The sequence below is a fragment of the Liolophura sinensis genome, chromosome 13 (assembly GCF_032854445.1).
Source record: "Liolophura sinensis isolate JHLJ2023 chromosome 13, CUHK_Ljap_v2, whole genome shotgun sequence".
NCBI classification, from domain to species: Eukaryota; Metazoa; Mollusca; class Polyplacophora; order Chitonida; family Chitonidae; genus Liolophura; species Liolophura sinensis.
This window is the reverse complement of record NC_088307.1, coordinates 3,236,047-3,248,121: the sequence shown is the minus strand read 5'-3', so window position 1 is coordinate 3,248,121 and position 12,075 is coordinate 3,236,047. Positions and strand designations below refer to the sequence as shown.

At 40.9% G+C, this 12,075-nt stretch overlaps 1 protein-coding gene across 2 annotated transcripts; it reads left to right on the top strand.

Moving 5' to 3' along the window:
* The first annotated feature begins 1,335 nt into the window (after window positions 1-1,335).
* Window positions 1,336-11,063, top strand: LOC135480331 (probable E3 ubiquitin-protein ligase MID2). Of its 2 annotated transcripts, XR_010445926.1 has the most exons (8): window positions 1,336-1,385; window positions 3,461-4,112; window positions 5,338-5,433; window positions 6,684-6,914; window positions 7,471-7,493; window positions 7,985-8,136; window positions 8,670-8,813; window positions 9,651-9,740. XR_010445926.1 is itself a non-coding variant. In XM_064760152.1 (7 exons), the coding sequence occupies exons 2-7, from the start codon at window positions 3,468-3,470 to the stop codon at window positions 10,280-10,282; spliced, it is 1,779 nt and encodes a 592-aa protein (XP_064616222.1). In that variant the 5' UTR covers window positions 1,336-1,385; window positions 3,461-3,467; the 3' UTR covers window positions 10,283-11,063. The 2 variants fall into 2 exon arrangements, 1 of the variants encoding a protein (XP_064616222.1); XM_064760152.1 differs by lacking the exon at window positions 8,670-8,813 and having other exon boundaries at window positions 9,651-11,063.
* The last annotated feature ends 1,012 nt before the right edge of the window (window positions 11,064-12,075 follow it).

Below are 12,075 nucleotides of genomic sequence, written 5' to 3'. Positions count from 1 at the left end.
TTCAGTGCCGTCACAACGATTTATGGAGTTCTGGACTAACCGTTCAGATCAGATTTTGTTTTAAACGTGACATCCTTGCAGAAAATGGAGCGCAAAAGTCACTTCAAACAGGTGAAACCAAGGTTATGGAAGTAGGTCTTTCAGAGTGTAGAATGTACAGAATGAGATGGCACATTCAAGGAATGTGGACGCCGTCCTGAAAACATGTGAAAAATGTGTTTAGTCTAATTTCATGTTTTATGTAATCTTTGAAAACATACACTGCAAGTTCAGTAGTGTAAAGTAAATGTTTTTCTCTGATTCATTACATGAAATTCAGTTTGTACTCTTTATGGGACAAATGGTGAAGAGATATTGGGCAATTAAAGAAAAAACGAAACTGAATGTTTGCATTTACTCTTTTTATCTGACATTATTGATTGTGACAGTATGTGCTTCTGTACAACACAATGAAATTTCATTATCCTCAGAATACTACGTGTGGTTTCAAACCAGTAGGTTAACGGTTTGTGCGGTCCATTACTGGTTGCGTTTCTGCCTTACGGCCTGTCTGTTTCTGGTTACGGATCAGTCTGTTACTGGCTGCACAGCAATGGTTGACAGGGCAGGGTGTCACTGCTTACAGAACATAGTGTTACTGGTTACAAACAAACAGTGTGTTAGATTCGGGAACAGTAGGTCTATATTAAGTTACTGGTTAAGCAGTAGTATGTCAGTGGTTATTTAGGCAACTGGTTATGGAGCAGTATGTGGTTGGTTGAGCAGTGCATTACTGGTTATAGAGCAGTGTGGTTAGGGACCAGAGTATTACTGCCTGTGGATAGGGATGTTGCTGGTTAATCAACCGTGTGCATGAAAATGAACAAATCCAGTCAAGAAATTAGCACATGATTCATTTATAAATTACTTTAACTGTTCAAATCTAGGTACTTAAGTTAAGCAGAGTAATTAACAAGCTACTGTGTTGAGTTTAACCAATTTCTTGGCCACAGTTATACATTATTTAGTTGAAAGTAACAGATTATTTTATACAATTGCCACAAAGCAGTTTGTAGATCCAGTTTGTATACATTAAACAGATTAGTTTGTTTTAAGTATACATGGCCGTTTGGTAAAATATCAGATTACAAAAGCAATTTTTTTCTAACATTAATAAAAAATAGCAATTTGTTCACAACACAGAACAGTGTATTTTGTTAAAAGCTTTGTTAATAGTACAGTAATTTTTCAGTGAAGTGAGGGGAAACAAGGGAGATAACTCTGAGCAGAGGCAGGAAATTACCTCCCTTGAGCAGATGACGTGTAATTTATTGGGACAAAATACTTTCGATTTCAATCTCCGCCATTTTGTGAGTTTATGAGGATCGCTGTGATCATTGTCGAAGGTAAGGCGTGTAAGATGAGTCTCATGTATTTTCGAGTAACATGGTTGGTATTAACTTTGGGGTGTGCATTAACTTTAGCTGAAAGCTCAGCTGGACCGCCCTACCGTTAAGTTCAGCTCCGGTTCTATGGACTTTCACGGGGGCAATTTCACTAAAAAAAATGGGCTTGAACCCTACCTTCTTTTTACTATCCACTGATTCTCAGAATTGAACAGACCGTAAACATGTCAAAGCCGGTATCGGTAAACCATCTCTGAACAGTAATCCAGCCTTTTAAAATTTCGAATCAGACAATCCAGATCAACGTCTGCCGTGTTTAATGGGTTTTTTTTTCAACGTCGGGCAGGGTGGTGAGCGGCGAAAAGTTTATCCCAACCAAAATTCCTGTTCTCAGGTCATACAATTTTTAACAGAATGTTAAAGATCGAGACCACGAAAGGGACAGGTTCAACTGAAACCTCACTCTTTTGACACACTCCCCTCACTTTTGACTTTCACCTTTAATCGCTGTGCTCATGAAAATCAGAAGGCTAGAGAGATTTGATGGAATCTCGGACCTTTTGCGTTCCGATGTGTTAAGAAAAAGCCAAAAATACGAAAGAGCGAGGTTTGGTGGAATCTCGCCCTGTCGTAGTTTCGCTCTTTCGTATTTTGCAGCTCTCCTGTAAAGTGTACAGGCGTAGCGTATGCCATACCCACAGCGTCGGTGCCGTCGTTGTCGCCTGATGTTACTAATGTCAAAAGTGCTGCATTTAATGAGCTCATGTTTTGCACACAATAATAACAAATAATGTATTTAAACCAATGCTTAAGTAAATGTTAGGTGGTATCTCAAAACGTACTTAAGGTATTGACCTGATGTTTTACGTGCATATGAAGCACAGTGACAGAAGGGTGATTTTCCATCGCTAATGATCTGTGTGCATATTACTTACTGTAATTTACCATATTCACGACATCTGTACTTCTCTGCTTCTCTGTATAGAGCTGAAGTTTTCCATTCATAAAGGCGAGCCCTTTTGATAGCTTTGCTACCAAATATAAATTCTTCTCATATACAGATGCTCTCCACATACAATTGTGATCACAAAGGAATCATTTTTGTAGCAACTTTCAGAAGTTATAGCAGAATTGTAATATTGCGCCCTCACCAAATGTTGTACGGACTAGCTTGCCTGTATAAAGTACAGCCATAGCTTATGTTGTACCTGGAGCCTCGACGTCGGCGTCAGCGTCAAGTGCTAGTAAAAGGAAAAGTAATGTTAAACAAAATGTCAAGGGTTGTTTCTGAAAAAGTACTGCAGGTATTGAGCTCAGGGTTTGCACACATGTAGGACACAATACCACGAGAAGAATATTCCATCGTGGATTGGATGTGTGCATATCAAATACCGTAGATTACTGAATTCCTAACTGAGTGTATTGTGTATAAAAACCAATGTTAAACAAAGTGTTAGGGTGGTTTCTCAAAAGTACTGCATGTATTGAGCTCAGAACATGCACACATGTAGAGCAGAATAGCACGAGAGGGATATCCCATCGTTGATTGGATGTGTGCATATCAAATACCGTAAATTACTGAATTCCTGACTTAGTGTATTGTGTATTAGATTCACTGTTAAACAAAATTTATTTATTTATTTGATTGGTGTTCACGCCGTACTCAAGAATATTTCACTTACACGACGGCGGTCAGCATTATGGTGGGTGGAAACCGGGCAGCCCGGGGGAAACCCACGACCATCCGCAGGTTGCTGACAGACCTTCCCACGTACGGAGAGGAAGACAGCATGAGCTGGACTTGAACTCAGCGCATTGGTGAGAGACTCTTTTTTATTACTTTGCTTTGAGATGTTCTATACGCATTCACTTAGTGATTGGCTCAGATGGGAGATGGGAAGATACAGTTAGCCTCCGCACTGATACTAATCCAGCATATGGAGAACTGGCACTACACTAAACACACGCCATAGTTAAAGACGTATAATCTTGTACATGCACATGGAAAAGTATCCACCATCGTTCGTACATGTTTTTTTCTTTACATTTACGCCCCTTTTCTCTATTTCAATAAGGTAAAAAATGGCTGAAATCAAGCAGAATCGGGAATGTCCAGTATGTGTGGAAACCTTCCGGAAACCAGTAACGTTACCTTGTCAGCACAGCTTCTGCAGGGAATGCATTGGTCTGTACGCTGACAAGTGTAAATCCGGACAGACAGATGAGGCCTATAGCAGCACGGGGAGTGAGGACGTTCCTCAAGTGATACCGTGCCCTGTTTGTCGGGCACCAACCAGTTTGGGGAAAGAAGGTGTGGTCGGTCTGCCTCTCAACGTTAAGCTGGCAGAAACTTTGGAGAGGTTTGCTGTTGATGACAACATTCCGTGCTGTCTTGTGTGTGAGGATGACAACAAGGCGCGAGCAGACATATATTGTACTAACTGCTGTGTACTGTACTGTGAGGACTGCCTGGAATCTTGCCATCCCATGAAAGGTGGTTTAAAACGTCACCGCCTAATTACAACACAGGAATACATGTCACGGGAAACTCCAGAGAGTCAGCTGCAAACAGATAAACAGTCAGATCCGGATCTGGCATGTGAAAGACACGGTGAACCACTGGTCATATACTGTGTCACATGTGAAGATGCGATTTGTGTGGGATGTCTGGCTGAACACCCTCTCCACACAACCAGAGATATTCAGTCTGCTTGTGAGGAAGATAAGGTGAGCAAGCCGTACTTCCGGCTGGTTGTGTAAAATCTTCCTATGGTGTCAAAATGATTGAAAGCATTGACTGGTCAACGTTAACCGTATAGCTAACGTTAACGTTTGTGATGCCAAGACATAGCGACAACGAGAAAATACAGTTTGGGATGTCAGTAACGTCGAAAGTGTTGCGAATAAAGCATAGCTCACAAAGCTATACGGACATATTGTATAAATGTACCGTTTTTACCCTTATTTTCCTATTTCCTACTGTTAATAGAGTACATCGCTGTGGCAGTTATGTGTACATTTTGGTATTATTACGCTTTTACAAATGAACAAGTTCCGCAAGAGGGCTGATCTGACTAAAAACGCAAGCTTAACATGCAGTTCTCTGGGTAAAGCATTTTTTTCTCAGGAGTAAAAACGATAAGCTTAACATGCAGTTCTCTGGGTAAAGCATTTTTTTCTCAGGAGTAAAAACGATAAGCTTAACATGCAGTTCTCTTTGTGAAGCATTTTTTTCTCAGGAGCAACAACGATAAGCTTAACATGCAGTTCTCTGGGTAAAGCATTTTTTTCTCAGGAGTAAAAACGATAAGCTTAACATGCAGTTCTCTGGGTAAAGCATTTTTTCTCAGGAGTAAAAACGATAAGCTTAACATGCAGTTCCCTTTGTGAAGCATTTTTTTCTCAGGAGCAACAACGATAAGCTTAACATGCAGTTCTCTGGGTAAAGCATTTTTTTCTCAGGAGTAAAAACGATAAGCTTAACATGCAGTTCTCTGGGTAAAGCATTTTTTTCTCAGGAGTAAAAACGATAAGCTTAACATGCAGTTCTCTGGGTAAAGCATTTTTTTCTCAGGAGTAAAAACGATAAGCTTAACATGCAGTTCTCTGGGTAAAGCAATTTTTTCTCAGGAGTAAAAACGATAAGCTTAACATGCAGTTCCCTTTGTGAAGCATTTTTTTTCTCAGGAGTAAAAACGATAAGCTTAATAGGTTATTGATAGAGAACATCCCACATCTCATATAAAGATTTCTGAGATTTCCCTACTCGTTTACATCGGCTTAGTGAAAGAACAAACCTGTTCAGTTACTGGATAATTTTCTTTCTATTTATTGTTGCTGAGCTCCTAAGTTGGAATATTCCATTTGAAAGGAAGTCTTCCTTGTAGGCCAATAAATGGATTTTACTTATTTGCACCTTTAGCTTATTTTTGTGATTTTATTTATCCCACAGGCGCCGGTTATGACGAAATCCAGACACCTAGAAAAAAGCATAAGGGAACTGATGCAGATTCTACCTAAATTTAAGGGCTTGCACCATGATATCCAGGTGTGTATTTCTCGATGTGCTGATCTCTTTCTCTCTCCCCCCCCCCCAGTTCTTGAAAAAACGTAGTGTGTAGCCGTGGCCTTTTCTGTGGGTTCAGGCGTCTTCTTTGCTTATATCTCGAAAACTACTAGAGGATGAAGTTTTGACACCCTTTTATAGGGCTTGCTACATTGTAAGTGTACTTATATGTGACCCCTTTTCAACTGTGAGCTGTTAATTGTGAACTGCCAGCTAATTTCACACACGTGGAGAATCATAAAACTTACGGGTTAAGTTCGAAAAATAGCTGGAGCTGTGTATTTCATGATTGTTGTTGGTTATTTTAGTTTCTGAACCAAAAGGATTTGACATAAAATTCGACACAATTTTATTTGCTGGATATTTTTTTTTATGTAACATAAGATTAAAGTTGAAAACAAGCCGGACGCTTACGCAGCTTTTGTATATTTTAATGATTTATTTGATTCTGATTGTATGTGCGTCCACTTTTCTGCAATTTTACTCATATTAACTATCGAGAAGAATCTTGGAACTCAGAAGTTACGTTGTCCTAGCAAGACATCAGAATATGCTCGAAAACTAGCTGGATCCGTGCATAAGCTTTTCATTTTTAACGATTTCCGGTGGTCTGATTTTTTGTAACTCGCTCATAATTAGATGAGAGTCATGAATGTGACACGATATATTGAGCATGTTAGACGCTTGCGGTTAATAAATATCTCTTGGCCTATGGAAGATTTAAAATTGTGCATTAACGTGTTTGACTATGCATGAAAGATATACTCTCTGATTATCAAAAATCAATGTTGGGATGCATGGATATAGTTATTGTCTGTTTTGATTGTACCTTATCTCCTTTTATTTTACAGCTTTTTAGTGTGCAACCTTCTCAAGCATGAAAGATTTTTTTCATGGTCGCAAAATATTGCATTTCAATGCCTTGGAGATATGGCGTTGTTAATGTTGTATGCCTTAACATGTTGAACTGATTTGTAATAAATTACACTCTCTGTACATTGCGAAACAAACCTCTTGACCAGTAACTGCACGGTGGTAAATTGAGCTCAACATCCTGTCAACAACCTGTGAATGGTCGTGGGTTTTACCCGGTTTCCTTCCACCATAATGCTGGGAGCCCTCGTATAAATGAATTATTCTTGAGTACGACGTAAGACACCAATCAAATAAAATAAATAATAATATAAATAAGAAAGAGCTCAACATGCAGAAATTATAATGATGATTTTCAGGTAAACCAAAATTTACATTTGGATAGCATCGAGAAGGCTTACTGTGCAGCTCTGGATGTCTTGAAAGCTTGGAGGAGTAACGCTATAGAGGCAGTGAAAAGTCGCCACACAGAATGGAGCGTTCAGTGTGCTGCAGCTGTAAAGCATCTTGAGATGGAGGCGGAGGAAATGAGAATGGTGCAGCAGTCCTCTTATGATTTTTTCTCCGCAAGCAACGTGCAGATTTTAAAGGTAATGCAAAAATGAAGAATGTGCATTACTACAGTGGGAGATGAATTCGCAGAGAGAGTTCTAACGCACTCGTTTATTGGAAAGAGTTTCCCAAAGCAGCAAACACATAAATTAAGGGCAAAATGCTAAATGTGATGACAGCTCAGCATTTTCAGTAATTCTAGACCACTGACGTCTAATAAATTGCAATTAACGAAACTACATTTTTTTTTACCTAATTCTGCTTAAGCCGTGGTGCGAGGGGGCGTGTAAATTGCTACGATATGTGCATGTACATGAACAGTTAGAATAAAACCGTGACTGAGGTAAACTGACAAGAGGCTGTTTTTAATCGGTTACGATTGACGATTTGCCAGCTATTACACTGTCGTCGCTACTCTGGTTTTACTCTCTATGCTGTACGTCTTAATTCTATTGAAGAGATTTAAGTAAATAAATCAAAACTGCTTCCAGCTATCATGTATGAAACAATTATCCAAGTACTAAGGTGGGTTACTCTGTGACGTGCATTCGTCTTGCAAAACGGACTATTAAAAGTGTTAAATTTTATTGACAGGGTTCAAAACAGCTGTCCAAAAGGTATGTGGGTTATTTACGTTGGTTTCCCTTACCCCATTTCACTTGATGAATATTAACTATCCAGCCTTTATTATACTTTCCCAATGTGCTGTAAGTTTTGTGTTTTAGCTTTCCTCTGATTTTGCCGTCTCGGCTTCTGTATAATGTTGGGCATACAGGGAGTGGGGGATGCGGCCCTCCGGGGTATACATCTATTCGCCATTAATTTTGGAGCATATATGAGCGAAAAAGGTAAGCTGACAAGCAAGCAGTGAGGCAATCGTAACGCCGGCGACTCTCTTCTTAAACCTCTTCGTCAGAGTATTTTTTCAGTCTTTTTCAATCATGTCAGCTCTTAAAATTTATTCATTTATTTATTTGATCGACGTCTTACTACGCAGTCCTCAAGAATGTGTCAGTTGTTAAAATGTCATATAATACTAACAGTGTCACTATATAGTATATGTTCTTTTGTGAAATCGCTGACCACTGATCCGGTTTGTCTTCCACAGGATTGATGACCTGTTAGACAAGATCAAAACTTCAAAGAAGAAGCAGGAAGAAATAAAACAGACACTACAGGAATCTGTAAACAGTTATCCCGTTGGTCCCAGACGTGTGATCGTAACTGAGGCAGAGTCAGAGCAGTGGCTAATTATCACAAGTATGTCGCTCAATACGTGAAGGATTTCTTTCTTTATTTATTTATTTGATTAATGTTTTACGCCGTACTCAAGAATATTTCACTCATACGACGGCGGCCAGTATTATGGTGGGTGGAAACCGGGTAGAGCCCGGGAGAAACCCACGACCATCTGCAGGTTGCTGACAGACCTTCCCACGCACGGCCGGAGAGGAAGCCAGCATGAGCTGGACTTGAACCAATACGTGAAGCATACCCATGCATACTGCATTGCATAGCGATAAATGTAGTATGCTTCAATTTTTAATTTCATACTAAATGTTCCTTACATCATATATCTTACCTTTTGAAAAGTCCCGTGTTGCCCGTTGTAACCAAAACTTGTGTGGCCCGTTGTAACCATTGCACGACGAAGTGGCAAGAACCATCGGTAGGCCTTCATAAACACGTGGTGGTATGATTCACACGCGTGTACCTTCAAATGTCCATGTGTGTTATTTGAGGAGTTTCGAGTTTGAAATTTTGTACCTTTTATAACTTTTGCTATAACATAGGGGGAGGAGTCCGAAAAAGGCTTCAGAGGAAGTTATTTAGAGTAGACGAACGCTGGAGAAACTTGAGGAGCTGAGAGTTTGTGAACTTAAGAAGTTCCCTGAAGAAAGGCGTGTAATGTACGTTTCCCCAGCACGGAGGGAAAGGTAATCGGAAAATGTCAACAGAGGTTTGACAATTCAAATGATACAGTAGGTGGATTTTCACGTTTAGTGAAAAAAGACTTTTAACTGGAAACTCTACTTTTGTTAGAGAGCCTTACCTAGCCCCTAAGTGTAATATCTGTGCGGTATCTTTTCGGTATTCAAGGGTCTTGTCTGTGACATTTGTACCTTAAACTTTGAAGGACTTATAGCATAGAGGGAAAAACCAGAGCAGCGATGACAGTGTGATAACTATCAAATTGTCAAATGTGACCGGTGAAACACAGAATTTTGTCAATTTACCTCAGTTAGGGGTTTAATCGAACTGTTCACGTAAATACTTAATTAGTAGCCAATTGCACGCCCTCGAGCACCGAGCCTTAAGCAGAATTGGGTTAAAAGTGCAGTGATGTTACCTGCATTTCATTAGGCACCACGCCGAGAATTACTCAATATAAAATGTTGTCATCACATTTAATAAACAATGCCACATTTGTACCTGGCAGACCCTAAGCTGGTGTTCATGTTTCACGTGTTTACCATATACGCTTTAAGTTAAATCGTTAGGGTGCGTCGCATGTTACCTTACAAATAATTAACTGGCTCTAGTCTGTTCTTATCAACCGGCCCGGATAGCACAGTTGGTAGAGCGTCCGCTTCGGGACCGGTAGATCCAGGATCAATCCTTGATCGAGTCACACCTAAGACTTTAAAAGGGGAAGTTGTAACTTCCTCGCTTGGCGTTCAGCATGAAGGGGATAGTGCAACGATTGTTGTCGTACGACGTTAAACCCCACGCTCACTCACTCTGTTCTTATCTGTCACGTGTGTACTTTACAGAGCCCCAACTGAAATTCACCCAGACCAATGACGAACGACTGAGCATCACCCACAGCGGAAGTGCGGCAGAGTGTGAGGATTTGTTTGAGGGTTGGTGGTGTACCGCCGTGACAGATGGTAGTTACCAGAAGGGCAGGTACTACTGGGAACTGGACATCACAGTCACCCCATGCTCACCCACAATGGACTGTTTTTGTCGCGTGGGTGTTGTACACGAGAGCTGTGGTGTGTGGAGAGGTGACCCTGGTCGGGAGAGCTATGACATTTGGATTAGGTACTTGCATAATGAAATCAGTGCTTCTAGTCCCTGTGGTGGTGAGATCAAACCCGCCTATGAACAGGGCAGACCATACACAGAATCACATCACCTCGGCTTGTACCTGGACTGTGTTGGTCGGTCACTGACAATCGTAAACTGTGTTAACAACCAGCTAATGTACACAGTCAGTGACATCAATCTGTCCCAACCAATGGTTCCATATGTTGCATTTGACTACGCAGCCTGTGCTTCTGCTCGCTTGGTGAAAGCTGACTCTACGTCTCTGCCTAAGTTGCTGTGTGATAGGTGTTCGCTTCATGAAAGAGCTGCTCTTGTTGAAGGACGTAATGAATCAACAGACCTGGCTCGGTAAGGCGTAGACCTGGTCATTAAACCAATATTAATCTGTAAGTTGAAGTTTGAGTGGAATTCTACAAAGTCATGGTGCAGGAGCGGAGGAATTATGTGAGGTTGTACATGTGAGTCGAGCATCAGTCTTTAAAGCAACCACTGGACATGTCCAGAACATCGGGTGGGAAACTACTGTAAAGCTGAAAGTTCTTTAAAAATTGTATCCTATTGTTATTTGAAAAAATGTAGAAATTAGGGAGGGCTCATGATGCTTCCGTTCCTGCACTATGGCCATGTAGAATTACACTCAAACTTCAACTTACAGGTAAGTATTGGTTTAACTTCCAATTCTTCTAGGGGCCTCCGTGGCTCAGTCGGTTAGCGCGCTAGCGCAGCGTAATGACCCAGGAGCTTCTCACCAATGCGGTCGCTGTGAGTTCAAGTCCAGCTCATGCTGGCTTCCTCTCCGGCCGGAAGTGGGAAGGTCTGCCAGCAACCTGCGGATGGTCGTGGGTTTCCCACGGGCTCTGCCCGGTTTCCACCCACCATAATGCTGGCCGCCGTCGTATAAGTGAAATATTCTTGAGTACGGCGTAAAACACCAATCAAAAAAAAAAATCCAATTCTTCTACGTCATGGTTACCTCACTACGAAACCATTTAATGTGACATGTGCAGTAGATGATAGAGTAAATACACTGGACAGCTTCCGTGAAAATGAGTCATGAACATGTAGGCCCATAGTACTTTAAGAGAACCAAACATCCACCCTTCCAAGTACAGTAATCTGACAACATGAACAAAAAACCATCACAGAACAAAATTCCCCAGAGAGAGTGACAGAACTGCTTTATGATAGAGCTTAGAAAACGTAGCTTGCTTTGCCCGACCAGCATTCTTCATAAGTAAATCAATAGGTATTCCTCTCGCCATAGCTGCTGTGTCACTCGCACTCCTGGCTATGTGAGGTGTAAATTTTAACAGTGTCAATTCCAGCAGACTTCAGGACACTCTTCAGCCATCTGCCTATAGTGTCTGTAGATACAGGATGAAGGGTTTTGTTATAGCGAATAAGCAATGTTGAGTTACTACCTGTCAAAGACTTGGTTCTGGTCATACACCCTCTGAGAAGGACAGTGGCATATGATCTATCAGCAGGCTTGTACTGTTCAAAATATCACTGGCGGTATGTGACGGCCCGGTTTTGACTGTTTGAGCAACTTTATGATTTGAAACACATACTTATTATCTGGAAGATACATGTAGCGAATATCCAGTGCCTGTAGAGTTTGGCAACGCTGAGCAGTTAACAGTGCTAATAACATGACTTAGTTTAACGTCAAGTTTTTCAAAAAGATCACACTGACGGAAGGTAATGTTTGTAAGTAGCCCAACAGCGTTTTCAGACAATACCGTGGACTTGTCAAAATCATCATGATTTGCTTTTAAAGCGTTTGATTTCTCAGTTTCTATCTGGCGTTAATATAATGGCCCATACATAACCCCTGGAAACGTGGATGTCAAACGTCCCAGTGCCCGTGCGACTGTCCTTATAGCTGGAGTATTACAGCTGATCAACTCCTTCATACACTGCTTTATTTTACATGTTTTCTCTGCCGTGAGATAAACTCTCATCTGTACAGAATCTAGAACAAATCCTAGATAAACTTGCCTCTCTGATGGAACAAAGAAGACTTCACAGGGTGGACAATAAACCCATGAGAATCATAAGAATATATGAGAATCGGAATAACATTTCCACTGTAGCGCGTACGTTGTCAAAGCAATCGTCAACACCATCCCCTTGAAGGAATGG